At 44.8% G+C, this 16,858-nt stretch overlaps 1 protein-coding gene across 1 annotated transcript; it reads right to left on the bottom strand.

Moving 5' to 3' along the window:
- Positions 1-2,098: 2,098 nt before the first annotated feature.
- On the bottom strand, positions 2,099-15,339 carry MEIOC (meiosis specific with coiled-coil domain). The gene is made up of 7 exons (XM_030508754.1): positions 15,259-15,339; positions 13,936-14,093; positions 13,709-13,813; positions 10,334-12,188; positions 8,574-8,708; positions 4,668-4,848; positions 2,099-2,436 (listed from the first exon to the last, which is right to left on the bottom strand). The coding sequence occupies exons 1-7, from the start codon at positions 15,298-15,300 to the stop codon at positions 2,213-2,215; spliced, it is 2,700 nt and encodes an 899-aa protein (XP_030364614.1). The 5' UTR covers positions 15,301-15,339; the 3' UTR covers positions 2,099-2,212.
- Positions 15,340-16,858: the final 1,519 nt, after the last annotated feature.

Genomic DNA, 16,858 nt, shown 5'->3' with positions numbered 1-16,858 from the left:
TGCAGTCACAAGTGCACTGTGGCAGCTCTCACAAACAAGGCAGATCCCCTCTGGTCCCACTTCCACCCTGCACCCACAGACACGTGGGGGTTGGCAGTGGTTTGTTGTGTCTGGCTCCCTGAGACTCCACACCACTGGTCAGAAAAGCCTTTCTACGGACAGGGAAGGAGCAATGACGGAAGGTTCAGCCCCACAGTGTCCAGCCCCATCCTTGGGCAGAGGAGCACCACAACCATCCAGCAGCACCCACCACACAGCTCCACCAGCTTCTGCTGCTGGAAACCCAAGAGCGTGCTGCAGTCTTGTGCAAACACCAAAGCACGTGAACTGGCTGCACCTGAAGGGTCCTGGTTGCGCCAGGCAGCAGCTCTACCATGGAGCTGCGGGAGCCCATGGTTTTCACTCCTGACTCAGTACCTCAGGAGAGCTGAAGGCTGATGCTTGACTGATGCTCAGAACATTAAGGAGTGTGACACTGGCATCAACACCAAGAAATGCATAAAGCAGGAACAGCCCAGACAGACTCCTCGGATTTCTAGTACAGACACTGAAATCATTGCATCAGCTTCCCCTGGCAATACAGAGCTTGTAACTAGCGAGATGCAGGGAAAATCCACCACTTTGACTTCCCTGCACTGATACAATTCCCCCTGTTTGTCTGATGTTACAGTCACTTCTCTCTACCCTAGAATAATTTCAGTATCACTAATGCTTTATACCTCCCAATGCACTTCAGTAATTCACTGAAAATGACAGTCCCCATTAATGGCTGAAGTTCTAGGAGCTGAGGCTGTGAAGACAATCACAGAACAAATGCTCTTCAACCAAAGCTAATTTATTTCTTACCAGACAGACTGAAGTCAGTACAGTGTTGCTTTTAACATCAACATATCCTAGGGTGAACCGAACCAAGCTTCACGCAGTGATGTGTGGCAGGAAGGTGGGCTTTGCTCTCTGGCCCCAATAAGCTCGCTCTGGCAGTGCTTTTGGTCATCCGGTGATCAAAAGTGACTCTGGTTCCTGCTGCATCCCCATTTGGTTTCTTTCTCCCATCATCTTGTGACAATTTCGGTGGTGCAATCGCACCTTCTTGCATATCAGGATTTCCAGAAGTAAGAAGAACAGAGACATGTAAAATATCAGGGTATCTAGGCAAAGACAGCTGAATAAATTTAATCCACACATTATAAGTGCGATGCTCCAAGTGTTAAAACCCCCTGTGTCTCCTGAGCCACCTAATACCAGCATTTTGCAGTGGTGAATAAGTTACTTGTGTTCTGTACAGATTAAGATATGCAGATAAACAAGTACTCAGAGCTGTCAAAAAACACAGAGGTCAGATAAGAAGCCTAAAATGTGACAACCAAATTTCAAACCAAACTAGTGAAAAGAGTAACTTCACGAAAACCTACATCTCAGAACGTTGTGATGCCTCTTCCAATTTTCAAGTGAAGGTATTAAAAACAGTGCTCATTATTTCAGCTGCTGCACAGCTTCTCAAAGGATAATCCCTGTGTGCGTGTTGTCTTTTGATTGTGTTTAAATACTTTAAAACAGAGGTTCTTGTGTTTCTTCCCCGAGAGCATGCCCAAATGATTTGAACAAGTTTACTAAATTGCATGGTTTCACAACAGCAATTTTGTCATACCAGTAATTTAGTAGAACCCGGTGCATCTCCTTTCACCAACTTAGATCTAAAATCTCAAATTCATAAATATTTATACTTTAAATATTTAATTTTACATGAATATTGGGTATTCTTCGCATTTTTGTCCTCCTGTTTCCAGGTTTTAGTTCGATAAGGAACCCATTTTCCCATCACAATCTCATCTGACACTGACCAGACACCCTGTTAGACTACAGTCTTTAAGAATCATTATTTTAAAACCTATTTCCTAAAGCAAAACTAAAAGAAGTTCTCAGAAGAGTTGTACACCAGGGGTTACCTGCAGAAGTTAAATACTACCTTGGCTGTTAATTAAGAAGTCTGATTAGTTTTTAAGTTAACATTCACCAGTTTGGCTTTGCAATATTCTGATGCTGTCGTGTGAACAGTAGAACCCGAGAGCCCTTAAAGCAAATTCAACTTCTCGTCAAGATACAGCTTTAAATATGAATATTAGGTTCAAAACTTTACAAATAATTAAAAAGAATGAGTGTAGCATCTCTCACACATACACCCTGAGGAGTGTATTTCTGGGTGCAGCATTCCTTAGTGCTTGCTCACGTCAGCCCTCTGACTCGGGATGCTGCCGCCATCCGGGTTTTCACAGGCTTTCTTTTCAGGCTGCTTCAGCTCCCGAAGCGCTTTCTCCCGGTCCGGTTTTCCAGCTGCAGATTTGGGTAAGGTCATCTGGAGCGCACACCACAGAGTTGTACGGGCTTTACGTGTTGCTACGCTCATCTCTTTTATTGCCAAAGCCAGAGCAAACACATCTGCAAGGAGGAAAAGGCAGCTGACTCTTACACAGGTCAGCAGCAAGCACTGCTTGGGTTTGATTCACCCTGGCACTGCTAAATAGAGCAAAACTTTTAGGCCCTTTTTAGTGTCTGGTTTTGCCTGTCTCTTTATAAGGTTGTAAAAGTCGAATCTGAGAAAGCAGTGGGTTTTGTGCCCTCTTACAAGGAGGTCTGCAGAATTTAGGTACTCACTTTGTTGCCTACTCTTCAGTAGCACCTAAAGCCTCACGGTCAGCTCTGTTCCATGCACACATGTACTAAAGGCACTGCCCACCCCTTCCCGCCTGAGCTTGTTGTGAACCTTCACAGCAACGCCTCCACACCCACAGAGTGGATCCTTTGCCCATCTTACCCAAGAAAGTATTTAGGCATGTGAAGGAGTAGCTCATTTACAGCATTTTATTAAAGCCTACAGATCATGTGCTGCAAATGTGTGCCAACCCCCACCACTTTAAAGCAAAGGTTAAGGTGGTGCAGTGGTCCATTTATTCAACAGCAATGGCTTCATGCATAGATAATGCTTTGTGTTTAATTGCAGCCTGTCTGTGAAGAAACAAATTCAATGCCCTCTTCTAGGCACTGGAGTTTTCAGCCAGAGCTCACATGGGTAGGGGCACACTCACTCTGGGTCACACTGGGTGGTGTTGCACTGCCCAGGAAGCACGTGTGCCCTTGACTCCCTAGTCAAACACTTCCATGGGGTTTGGAAGCAGTGAGAGACTTTAAGTCAAAGTCTGCTCTTCCAAATGCTTGTGCTCAGCAAGCACGACTGCAGTTTCATTTTACTGCAAAAACCTGGCACCTACCTTCAACCTGTGTTCTTGGATTCACCGTTCCAGGTGAAAGCATGGCCTTCCTAGGGGTACTCCTCAGAAAAGGGCAGAATTTAAAGGCCTGCCCTTATTCCCTCACCATCCCTCTTCAGTAGCTCACCCCACTCTCACTCCCTGCGCTGGCTTCTGCAAAACCCATTCTGAGACACCCTCCTTCCTTCTGCACAGAGTGACCACTGCTAAAGCAGCTAGGAGTGGTATAGAAAACTGATAGAGAGAACTGTGAAGAATCACCATGAAAAGCCTCTTCTCCATACAAGCGTCAGCCACCCAAAGCATTTCAAAGGTAGTGTTTGGAAAGGTAACTCCAGAGAAAAAAAGGACAGAATACACAGTAGGAAGATGTGATTATCAGGTCCTGTATTTTCAAAATTCCAATTTCCACACCAAGCTTTGTGCAATGAGGAAGAGACCACAGGAATGGTCATCTGGACTGCCTAGAGAAAGCTAAGAAACAAGTGACCCTCACATAAATGTGCCTGTTAAAGCTGTGAGATGTGGTTGGCATTCAGGTCACTATAGAGAAGAAGGGAAAATCCCACAGTAATAAAGAAGAGCTGTTTCAAAGTCTTTGGCTGAATACAGCGCCTGAGAGTTACAGACATTAAAAAGGTCTTTTCTCCCCTCAGAAGATGACCTGAAACATCTTTATCCTTCTGAAAGATCCTGAAAACTAAATCTATATACTAAACAAGTCAAATCATCTTCAATTGAGGTAAAGAACATTCTGATTATTGTATTTTTGTGTCTCCATCCAAAGCATGATTTTTATTTTATGCCCATCTATGACAGAACATGCTTGAAGAGGAAACGCATTTGTAATCCAAGGCCAGCTTGGTCTCACTGCCCAGATTCAGGATGGAGCTACCAAGGAAGTTCAACACATAAATAAAGACAGGGTGAGAGGGCTACAAACAGGAACATGAGGGACAGGGAGAAGAAAGAGGCAATAGCTTAATACCATAATAGCTTTGAGCAACCTGCTCTAGTGGAAGGTGTCCCTGCCCATGGCAGGGGGTTGGAACTGGATCTGGATGAGCTTTAAGGTCCCTCCCAACCCAAACCATTCTGTGATTCTATGATTCTATGACCATCCCCAATCCCAAACCGCATTACAAAGAAAACCCCACTACCTTCTCACCCCTTGCTGATTTATTAGTTGAATAAATGCACTCCAAACTGATTTAACCCACTTATCGCTACACCCCAGTTTTAGCATCTTCTCAAAACAATCATCTACACCCCATCAAGCTCTAGAAACTGAAAAATAAATCACAAGTTTATCAAATAACCCTTACAGTTATTTTCTTATACGCTTGCAGTATTTGTAGAACTTTTCAGCTACCTTATAGAAGTATGGAAGCATAGTTATACCTCTGTCATCCTGGCATCTGGGAGCTCCTTGCCTCTGTCGATTGGAAGCATTTACAATTTCATCTTTTCTACGTGACTGCACTACATGAATTACCTCCAGATGTTTATCAAGAGCAGTGGAAATGTTAGCATGAAGGGGAGAACTGCGAAGGCGTTCCATTTTTCCCAATAAAGTCACAACCTAATGAACATTTTTACATGTTACAGGAGTTCAAACTATACTCATCTAGACTTACAAGAAAATTAACTAGGATTAGAAAGAACAGATTAATGATAACCATTATTGTCTTTTGAGAACAGTTCATAGAGTTAGAGTTGAAGTGGTTTTAAATTCTTACCTAAGGTTTCTTCTTCTCCAAACCTGAAGCTGTAGGATACCTGGGTGTGCACAGCACAACAGCAAAGCTAAAACACCCCAATATTAGGACACACAGCTTACTAGTTAATAATAGATATATACAACTTTGAGGCAAACATACGACAGAAGGTGGTTTGATGACAATGTGCACTCCTCTGACTCAAGACCACTGTGATCCTCCCTTCTCTCAGCACTGCTGCAGTTATCTGGGTGAAACCCAACCCCACAAAGGGCAGCCAGTGTTTGCCCAGGTGATCTCCTTGTGCTGTGCCAGTCTTGGTTTGGATTTGCTAAAGCTGCTGCGGAACCACGTGTGTTGCCTGACTTTCAGGATGGATACCCAACACTGACGGAGCTCTTTTAGAGAATATTGAGCACAAGCATTCAGAAATACTTCAGTTTTGTTTAATAATTCAAAGTCTGCATTGGTTTTGTCTTGTTTATCTTACAACAGTAACATTACTATGTATTTCCCATTGATAAGCCATTCCTAAATGATGATTCGCAGACCACTGAGGAACCTGGTTGCTGGTCTGCAGAAAGAGATAAAACTAAAAGTTCAAAATTGTAATGTTCCTTGGGCAATGGTCATCCACGGGTTAAAAAGAAGAAGCAGAGGGTCTGGGAGCACAGTGCAAAGCAAAGTTCTTGATGTTCCCTTGCAAGAGGACGACAGTAGGCTTCTCTAGGAAAAGGACTGGCATGGAGGTTTGGAAACCTAAGAAAGGGTGGCTAGAAAGGTGTTTGAAGCAGGACAATCTGCCCAACGTGCCCCAAGTATCCTCAGAGCAGGTTGTTGGCCAAGACAGTTACTTTGGTAACAGCATCCACAGCAGTAGAACAGAGCAGCCACTCCTTGCTAAGTGCTCTAGGAGGAGCAAGCTCCCACTGCCAGACCTGTCCTGATCATCCTGAGGTCTGGCAAAAGCCAGTGGGGTGGGGAAACATGGGCACAAGTTACTGTGAGCAACAACCAATACACTCAAAAAGTGACATTCCACATTTGTAAGGAAACTGAGAGTTTAAACAAGTGAAGGGAGAACTTCACACAAACAGCTTAGGAATCAGTCACTTGGATAGGAAGCTAAAGCAGGTAAGATTGTTTGAAAATCCCTACATCTGTTCCTGAAGAAAAAGGCAGATTTTAGGGAATGGCATAGTAGGATTACACAAGCAAGTGAAGCAAAGTAAGATGAACCTGACAGTCATTTCCCGGCCTTGCTTACTAGCACATCCACAGCCACAAAAGGACTTACATTCTGAAGACCAGGTTTTCAGGTACCTCAACCTCATCCAGTGGGATCCACAGCTGACAGTTAAATGCCTACATTCTTTGTACCAAGCCTGGGACAAGTGCCAGGCAGCTAAAAGCAAAACCTACAGCAGTCAGCAAAGCTCAAATGCTTGCTTTCCCATCCTCTCAGGTTTTCCAGAAGTGCATCCAGCATTCCAAAGAGACCCTTCCTTCCACTCACAACTCAGAGGAATTAACTGAACCTGCCCTTCTCTTAAAAAGCACAACTGATCCCTTTTGGCTGCCACGGGGCTTGCCAGGTAATTCAGATCCTTCACTGGGAAAAGCATCAAGTCACCAGTGATGCTGAGGCTGACTGCTGGAGGCTCCCAGCCACGGTTCCTGAAGTCTGGAAGTGAGGATGCACCATGGACTGACATTTCAGGCCCAGCTCTGATGACTCTTTTCACAAAGCTGTATTTGGAGCAGGAACTATATAATGCGTTCCCCAGCTGATACATACCCTCACTACTAGAAATAAGCTCTGATTTCCTCTCTCTGGCAAAAGTCATTATCAGCTGAGAATAGAAGAGCTTTGACAGGACAAGCTCAGCACACCCCAGTGTGGGACATTCTCCAGTTACAATGAAGCCGTGGATTTACATCTCCCCAGACACGAGAGATGAGATACAGTCTGTAGAGAGGAGATCCTGGTTTAAAGTTTGTTCTTTGACTATTAGAGTGGTTTTAATAGCTACTGATGACATAGTGAAGGAAGCTACTGTCACCTTTCCATCAGCTAGGCTTTGTTCTGGAAGTGAAAGCAACCACAAGTAGAAGTCTCAAATGAGAAAACAAAGTAAGTGCATGGCCACCAAGAGGGTTTAATGAGATGCTCCACACTATGAAGATTCAGCCAGCTCAACTTCCACTTGAACCTCTGTAGCAGTTTCTCTTTGGCTGTCACTAAGCTTTTTGCTGTTAGAATCCAGGTTTAACAGCCTCTCTATGCTTTTGAGCATCCTTAAAACTACTTTTCACTTGCTATCTAACAATGGTTTGAGGTTCTATGCCCTGAAGTTTGGTTCCTCAAATGGCTAGGTATGATTAAGTCCTTTTTCAGATGCAGTTTTAAAGTACTAGGACAAGGACAGGCAAGCTGTCTGAAAGTGTAAACTTCGTAACACTGCTCTTTTGGGGTTCCTAAAGCAGTAGTTTGAAAAGGGTACACTAAGCCTATCAGCAAGTCTTTCACCGTACTCTCTACTCAGCTGTATGAGAAAAGCCAGGCAATTGCACAGGAGAGATTTCAGCAGGCAGCAAGCAGGCATGGCTCCCCAGGGTATTTCACCTCTATGAGGCTGGTAGGGAAGATAGTCATTACCAGTGCTGCTCAGGAGCGGCCGAGCTCAGCAGTACCGAGCTTCAAGAATCAACATTCCTCAGAACATCAGCTGCTGCCCTGAAGCCCACATCCCCTCACAGGGGCAGGCTCCAGCGCTGCGCTTTCAGCCCCCGTCTCCTCCTTCTGCAGCACGAGCATCCTGGCTCTGGCTTCTCAGCCTCAGAAGAGGCAGATCAGACCCTTGCTGTTCTGCTGGCAGCTCAGCTCCTGCTTACTTCCTCCCTTCAGCCTCCCTTGTAGAATTCTGGGCTGCCTCACAAAGCAGCATGATGCTGCACACTGGCACCATCTGTTTGGCCACAGGCAGCTCCAAGCCACCGGCCATGCTTGCCCTACAGGTTACGGCTGCTTGGCTTGAGCAGCAAGAAACGTAGAAATTCAGGCTGAAGCTGCATCAAATAACCATTCAGCATAAAAAAAATACAAGACTCTCAAACAAATATATATATCTCTCTCAAAGTCTTATAAACATTAACTAAACTTGCTTTTTCCATCACAAATACCTCCTTTAATACAGCGCCTACATATCTAGGGTGACCATTTCTCTGCTGAGCTGCTCAAAACAGAAGAGCTCCAAATGCACATCTTAGAGCTGTGCAAGCAGTTTGGTTAGCTGACTGGACTGTGGCATCTCATGCACGCTCCTGTACTAGAAGCTGCATCCTCCTGGCATGTAGGGCTGTAAACATGAGCTGCAGCCACTCCGCGGGTTCCCTGGTAACAGCAGCAGTGAACCTGGAGCTGCAGGAATTCTAGCAGGGACTGCTGAAATATTATTCCCTTCACAGCATTTAAGAAGAAAGCTATTTTGGGAAAAGCTGCTCTGATCATCTCACATATCTTATAGTGTACTTCAAGTTCTGTCTGATCAGTTCAATAGATGTTTTTAGTTTGAATCCTACAACTCACTCTGGCTCGTTCACGAAGCTGATCCACAATTAAGCGATCAACTCTTGATGGGTTTGATGTCAGCCTTGGAATCGGAGTGTTGTTAGCACTGGAAACCTTTTTCCCTTGGAAATTCTTAGCAAGAGCTGATTCAGTCTGCAGGAAAACAAAAGAATAACTCCCTAAGAACGTCAGCTGTAATTGTGCTTTTTTACAGAACCAAGAAAAAATATCAGATAGACAATTTCTTCCCTGAGGGGTTGGATTTCTTGTTCTTTTTAGCAGCTAAGGAGGATTCAGGCATTGGGGATTTAACCATTTGCTAAGACAATCACCTGTTTTGGGTGAACAACTGCTTTACTGAAAGCAGTTCAACTAAAGTAATGATGCCCACAGAAGGTGTTTCAGAAGCACCGTGTCTTCTCCCACTCTGTACAGCCTCTACTAAATAAAATGGAGGCAAGTCAGAATTACAAGGCAAAAAAAGATGGAGCAGACAGATGTGGACCTCACCCACAAAATTAAAAGCCAATTGTTTAAGTCAGCAATTAACCTGATTTTGGTACAGATTAGTCAAGCTACAGAAAGCTTGTTCTATTAAAATGAAATCATATTTTATCTAGCCATCAGAAAATTACTTTGAATCCTCACTGCCACATTTCAGATGTCAGACTCTCTCACCCCATTGCTCTGTGGCTCTGGAACACCTGCAACAATACACAGCTAGCTGAATCGAGTTTAAATTTGCATTTCTTAGACTGTTTTGTGGTGGTCCACATAAAGCTGCTGCCTAATCGTCCCCACCACATCCCCGTGCCACACACGTGGCAACTCTTTCTCTTTTGCACTTTTCCACCCAAGCCTAGACCTGAGGCTCTCCTCCTCAAGTCAAACTCTTCCTGACTCCTATATTCAACAACCAGCCTTTGTCAGGAAACACTCTGGCAACTCCCCTCCTGTGTTACAGCCCCTCACAATTATGGGGTTTTTTTTGGTGGACCAGCACAACAGAGCTTCCTCAGAGCAGACCTCAGCCAAATTCCCGGCCCCACTGTTTGCAGGTGCCTTTGCTCTGGCTTCCCTCACAGCTCCGGCTGGCATTGAAATTCAAACCGAGCTGAACTGGGGACATTCAGTCAGCTTTTACATGCAACAAGGGTGACCTGAAGCACTTCCCCTGGTGACCAAGAAGGGCAATTGCTTTAAGTAGGGCTTCATACACAGCTATCTGAAACTTTAGGTCAAGTGTTTTAGTATTACCCTTTCTTCAGGCTCAGTTTCTGGGGGAAAAAAGAGCCCCTTCAAACATATCCTAGGTTTAAAACTTCAGGGAAACAGGAGGTGAGAACTCATATAAAGAACTAAAAGGGGAAAGTCTAAGAAATTCAATTAATTCTTGAAAGGATTAAAGTTTATTCCAATTCAAAACATAACTACTGGATTTGCTTTCAAAGTTTCCAGATGCACTGTATTTATTGTGTTACAAAAAAGATGTAACATGGCTTTGTAGTCACACACACCCCAACTCAGACTGAAAAGGTCCCTGAGTTCCTGCTTTAAGTGCAACATTCAATACATGAGTTATGCTCCCAACCAGGCTACAGATCTTCAAAACTTCTCTTTTCAGTCCCAAATATACAGGGAAACAAAGTCTTTAAACTTTGAAGTCCCATTAAACATTTCAACTCCTAATAGTGAGCATTACCTGTGATCTCTAACTGGACTGAGCTGGATGAGATCAACATCAAATATGTGATATGGCATATTAATTCTTATTTTACCTTCTTTCTCTCTTTTTCCAAAGCTCTCCACTGCTCATAACATTCTTCCAGTCTAACATGAAGCTCGCTGGCAGGCCCGCTACGGCTTTTAACTTGCTTCTGAAATCCAAATGCTGGCACAAACCCAGAAAAGGGGCTCTCACCATACACCTTATCGTTAAAATAAGGGTAGAAACGTTTTAAATCATCACGGGAGAACAAGTCAGGAGAGTCCATCAGAGGGACAATGGAACGGCCGAAAAGGCGACCTGATCTCAAGGGGAATGCACCTGAGCCCAGCTGCTGATTCCGTCTGAAGTCACCCATCATGCAGTTGCTGGAAAAGCTTGGTGCCTGCAGGCACGTCAGGGGATTGATGGCCTTACTGTCTCCACTCCCCTGCCTGAAATGAAACTGAGCCTGAGACTCCATGAAATCTTGGTACATGTTCTGCAACAGCCCATCTGCACATTTCTGTCCTTCCGGATCATAACACTCACTCGGTGGCTTCAACTGCAAACGGTGTTTGTTCATGTTTTCAATGATCCCAAACTGCTGAGCTGCATAATTGTCACAGAATCCATTTGGCTGCTTGAATTTCTTTTCACTTAAATACTCAATGAGGTTCTCTTCTCCACTCCTAACCAGTGCCTCCATGCAAGCAGCAGACCGAGCTCGTTCCGCAGTGTTACAACCAAAATCAAGACTTGAAAAAAAGGAAGGGTTATCTTGAAAGTACTTGTGAAATAAATTACTATTTAAAGGGAAATTTGAAGATGGCAGCTGTAAAAACTCATTAGAATGACTGGAACTTTTTGGAAAAGCAGGTAAATGATTACTCAGTTTCAGCAAAGGATTCTGAAATGGGGCAGAAGCAGCTGTTTTGGTTGGAATGTTCATCCAAGGTGGCCTTACAGTGGTCCCTGCTGAAGGGTTTACTGCGTTCGGTAGCAATGGAAGTGATTTACAGTATTCAGAATTCTGAAGCTCACCCTTGGAAAACTGCTGCTTTTCCACACCATTTGCACAGTCACTATTCCCTGGACAAACTGTGAAAGATTTCAGTCCATATTCAAATTTTTGCCCCAAATCAGTGCAGAATGAAGCTTCATTTCCAAATTGTTTTTCTGGTAGAAGTCCTACAGCTTTGGGAAAGGCAAAGTTTTGCTGATCTAAAATGGTATCTTCTGTTTTTTTCTGAGTTCCTGATTTAACTTGAAATAACTTAGTATAGGGTTCTGTGTCCAGAGGTGGTGCCTCAGTGGTTCCATTTACTAACTTTTTATTTTCTTGGAAGCTACAATTGGAGCTCTTGTTAGGCTTTGCTTTACCAGCATGAGAATATTCAGGGTACCTACTATAATCTGTGTTTTCATTATATCTGTGAAACTGTGGAAGAAATGTTTCCACCCGCTTCTGGTGCAACAGCACGTCTGCTCCTTTGGGACACGCCTTCTCCCTTCCGTAAGGATAAGCATCAGCTCCTGAGTCTTTGATTACTTCTGAATACCCAGCTGGGGGCATAAAGGTGTTTTTTATGTACGGATAGTTCTGATATAAGGGTGTTGTCTTCGTGCTCTCGTTACTCTGCATGTTGCAACAGTTGGCATGATCGCTCCAGGGAGGGTACAGACACTGCTCCTCAGGGTCCAGGCTGGGAAACCCGCGGTAACATTCATCTGCTTTTTGCTGCGACGCAAGGGTACCACTTTGCAAGTACTGTTTTTCAGCAGCAGATACGGATTCACTACTATAAAACCCCTGTTGTGAGGCAGCTCCAACAACCGGTCTTTTAGTTTCTGGCAACAAGTCATGGTGGTCCACGATTCTGGTGATGTTCATGGGCCATACTGACTTCAAGTTGGAAGGGCAACTCCTTGGAAAACAAGAGATGCATGGTTAGAGTCTTATCTGTGGTGCTCCTCTTCCATTCCCAACTGCAGAAAAAGGCTTAAGAACCCGATTCTCCCCTAAATACTTTCTCTCAATTGATTCAAAGATGTCTTACTCCAGCTTCTACCCACTACTGTCACCTTCACCGTTACCCTTAACTAGATGAGAAAAAGGATTCTGTCTTGTCTAAACCCATCCATACAACTTAAGAGCTATACATGATGCCTTTGAGCTGCAAGTGATGTGTACCCAGCACATTACAGCAAATCCTGTCAATAGATTTATTATCTGTCACCACCAAAATACTCCTGGTTAAGCAACAAGATAATTGTACTTCCCAGACTACCCACAACCTCTCAAAGCTGCATCCTAGCAGCCCAGCCAAAACGCTTCTCTGTATCAGCTTATTGCTCCAGACTTGACTGTGGTTTATGCTGCCTTACACTGCTTCCTGCACGTACATCAAGAGTAAGCACCTCAGCACATTTCCTTTCCTTCCACTAATTACCATCATTAACACAGGACAACGAATCACTGTCCAGGAAAACTGTAAACAGCCTAAGGAAAAAAGGCAATTGTGCCTGGAAGTCATTGCAGTCACTGCCAAACCCGGCAGTACTGAAAACAAAAATCCAACCTTAACTGTCTGAAGCAAAGGGATTCGTAAAGCTCTCTCTTGATCAAGACTGCCTCTCTCTCAGTTTTCCCTCACTCCAGCTACAGAACTCAGCACATGTACAGAAGCCATGAGAACTGTCTGGGAGGACACAAAAGAAGAGTGGCGCCTGGCTTGGGAACCTGAAGAACTGGGTTTCCTTTCTTACCTCTTACACCTAGAACACTCAGATTTAAGCAAAAGAGAGTGAGCCCTCCAAGTACCTCGGGGATGCTGGAGCTGAATCCTTCTGTGTCAGGTAATTGTGACTGTCTAATAGTGTCTGCTGGTGTTAGAATGCAGGCATAATAAACCTGACATTTAGATATGCAAATATTGCTTAGGTAGCACTAACATCAAGAAACATTCATTTTGCACGCACGGAATTCTTCTCTCCTGCCAGTTCAGGGAAGTGTCAAAGAGTATGATTTGGTGTTTTCTGTATTCCTTCTGTGAATTGAAATGAATTACGAAAGAAACCTAAAGTCTGAATTCAATCTTGAGCTAAAGAAAAATTAAAATAAGTAGGCCAAGGCATATATTCAGGAGATTTATTTGAATACAGCATTTCCACAAGGCTTGTGAAGGACTTACTTAAAAAGTGTCAATTAAAAAGTTCTGTAAATACCAGAAAGCCAGAAGTTACCATGTAATTGGAGTACCTAGAGAAAAGCTTTCAAGTATCCCAAGAGAAATATTAGATCAGGAGCAAGGAAGGGAAACCTTGAAGAGCACGAGGACTTGCCAGCAGCAGATGCAAAGATGACTAAGAGAACACAGACTGAGATCAGTGAGAGTAGCTTTTAGGGAGGAGAATGCCAACAGCGCTTGCGTGGCAGCACACTCACCCCTCAGCACAGTATGGCTGCGATTTCTCTTGTTCATCCAAAATGTTAGACACGAGGCCATATAAATCTGCTTCACTGCCATAATCATTCCTTTCAGGCTGAATCCTGAAAACAAATTGCATTAAAACCATGATTTCAGTGAAAAGATTTCATAAGTTAAAGTGAACAAAACAATAATCCAGCTACTCCATCAACACACACATTCTCACTCTGCCAAAGATGACTACCTGGACTTCACATTACTCTGAGCAGCAGCAGGCTGCTTAGTATCATCTCCATATGTAGACCACGGTACGTATAAAAGGGAAGAGTCCACAGGTGCGGAGTACTCTGATGCGGAAAGGGAAGAACTGTAGGTCTGAGGTAGCTCTACATTTTCTTCATTCTGCATTTTATAGACAATAAAAGTGTGGATTTTAATATTAAACACATCAAATCATCATTTCATCATTCTACATGGAGTTCACTCTCTGAGTAACCAGAGCACGAGAAGCAAGCAAGCCACATAGTGTGACACAAGGCTGCAGGTAACTTCTGCTGGTGCCTGCTGCCCAGCACACATACCCACAGGAGTGAGAATTCCCTGCAGCAGTTTCTAGCAGATGACCACTGACAGGAGTCAGGAGACTTCCCCCTCCTCCCAGTCATGACAGAAAACCTACAGCCAATACTTTTCTCGAGGAAAGCTCCTCTGCACAGTTGAAGTGAAAAGGGGCTTTTTTGGTTTAAATATGATACGCCTTCTCTGCTCTTAAGTGAAATCATGGTGTTTTCACAGGGTTAGATGTTAAAGATACAAAATATACTATTTATGGAGCAAAGTAGTCAGCAGCTACAGGAAGCAACACACAAGAGCAGGTTTTATTCCCAGTACTGCTATGGGCAGGGGTCTCAACTTCACAGCTCAGTTCCCCTGTCTGTAAAATAATTTTGCACGCAAAAAATGATGTTGGACTAAAGGATGTGGAAGGACAAAGCCCCACAAGTCTTGGGCAGAGTAAGTAACGTGTGTTCTTGAGGGTACTGGGAAAGGGTTTGCATTTGTGTCTTTTACCTCAGTGAAGGTTTATGGCTATGAAAGGTAAAAATGAAAAGAGTGCTCTGATGTACCCAACTGCCATGGCATTTTCTACTGGTCAGACTAAGAACCCCTGCTCAGCAGGTGGGTCTATACAGACATTTTGCCTGTGGTATGCTACAGAATTATCTGCTGCAATACCAGAACTTCGCCTTCCCAGTTTTCCTGGAAAAAGCCATTTGCTCCTCACTTTGTCCTCACAATTGTTCATGCTGACAGAAGAACAAAGAACACAGTGAAATACCAGTGTACTGAACACCACATATTGCTTCATCTGTGACTGTATTAAAAAAAGTCAGTCCTTCCTGATGAACATTAGGGCGATGGAGATTTATTATGTATAAATCAAACACGGTGATTTATGTTCACCACTATAAGCAACTGCATTAGAAATGGTTTTCTGACCATTTTGCTTACAAGCAACCCAAACTCTTACACAGATATAAAGGCATTCATTTATAATTAATGGAACCTGTGATTTGTAGCAACCATAGAGCGAGGCAGAGCCTGTCATTACACTACTGAACACATCAGTCAGCCTCCCGCCAGCTTCGGCACTACTCCAGCAGCGACTGCCACCTCTGAACGCAACTTTAGGCTATAGAAGACAAGAAAAAAAACAGTGGTAGAAGGACATAATTACGCACAGATCTGAGAGCTGTAGATTTTATACCAACAGGAACTTCTTTAACACTTCAATTTACCCGTGGATTCTGCTCCATCTGAGTTTGCAAGGAATTATTCTACATATTGACATTGGAACATTTTCATATTTACCCTTAAAATAACTCAGCAAACCACAGAAATTCACCTGCTGTTTGGAGACAGGAGGTGCAGGTTATAAGGAAACCTGCCCTCTGTCTACACCTGAGCTGTTCACACTGTTCAGGTGCTGGGAGGCTCCTGAACCACCTCAGAGGAGCAGAATTACCATCCTTTCACTAGCAACAGCAGAGGAGCCATTCTGTGCATTGCTGGACACCTCTCGTCCTTTCATCGCTGTGCCTATTCCATCCTGGATGTGCATTTTCAGACTTCAGGAGCTCGAGTTTTGCTGTACCACACATACGAGGAGCTACGGTGGGAATCTGTCCCGTTCTGCAACTATGGGAGAAACAACTTCCACCTAAGAACCACCTCTCTCCCCATCACCAACCTACAAGTTCCAGTTTCACAGGACTAGTGTTCTGAAAGTATTCTGAATAAGCACTTGTCCCTAAAAAGATGTTCTTCCACAGCTGAGGATGAAAACACACTTTACATCTAACGCGTATCTACAGCAATGATCCTCCTTCTCGTCCACACTTGGATGTGCTCATTTTCAGCCACAATTTACACATATGTGAACATGCAAAGTCAGAACTACACTAATTGTGCCACATTTTCTCCTTGATCTCAAGGAATGAGGGAACGCATAGGCACAGTGAGCTGGTCTGGATTCATGACACCCCCAAACCCTTCACACTCCTTTTTCCCACATGGAATTCTTTCAGGCCACTGAGAACTGCATTCCCAACACTTCCGAGCTATTTCATAGCACCCCTCACCACACGCATGCCCGGGTCGCCCTACAGAGGAGGAGGGCACCGCGGCAGTGAGCCCGGTCGCGGCGGCAGACACACGGCGGGGGAGAAGCGAGTGAAGCCTCCCTCAGCCCCGGTGGGTTACCGCCGCCCGGCGGGGCCCGGGGCCCGAGCCCCGGCACAGCTCTAACTGTGCCCGGCGGGTTTCTGACAGGAGGAGCCGCACGGCTCAGCCTCTCCCCAGCCCCGTCTCGTCCCTCACCTCCATGGGCGACCCCTCGGGACAGCGGCTGCGGCGGCTACCGGCAGCGCGCGGCCATGGCGGGCCGCCTGAGGCGACGGGCGGCCGTTAGCCTCGCGCGGGACCAACCGCCGCCCCGCCCCGCGCCCTCCGAGGGGATTGGCTAACCTCCGAGCGGCTTAACCAATAAGGAGCCGCTCCGCTCCCTCGCGCCTCCCCGCGCCGCATGACCCTCTGTGTTCTTCACGCGGTTACTGCGCCCCGAGAGCGCAGAGCCGCTCTCACGGCAACAGAGCTTTATTCCTATT

This window comes from Strigops habroptila, chromosome 19 (genome assembly GCF_004027225.2).
Source record: "Strigops habroptila isolate Jane chromosome 19, bStrHab1.2.pri, whole genome shotgun sequence".
Lineage (NCBI taxonomy): Eukaryota > Metazoa > Chordata > Aves > Psittaciformes > Psittacidae > Strigops > Strigops habroptila.
The sequence above is the reverse complement of the archived record's forward strand: the minus strand, read 5'-3'. Positions and strand labels throughout refer to the sequence as shown.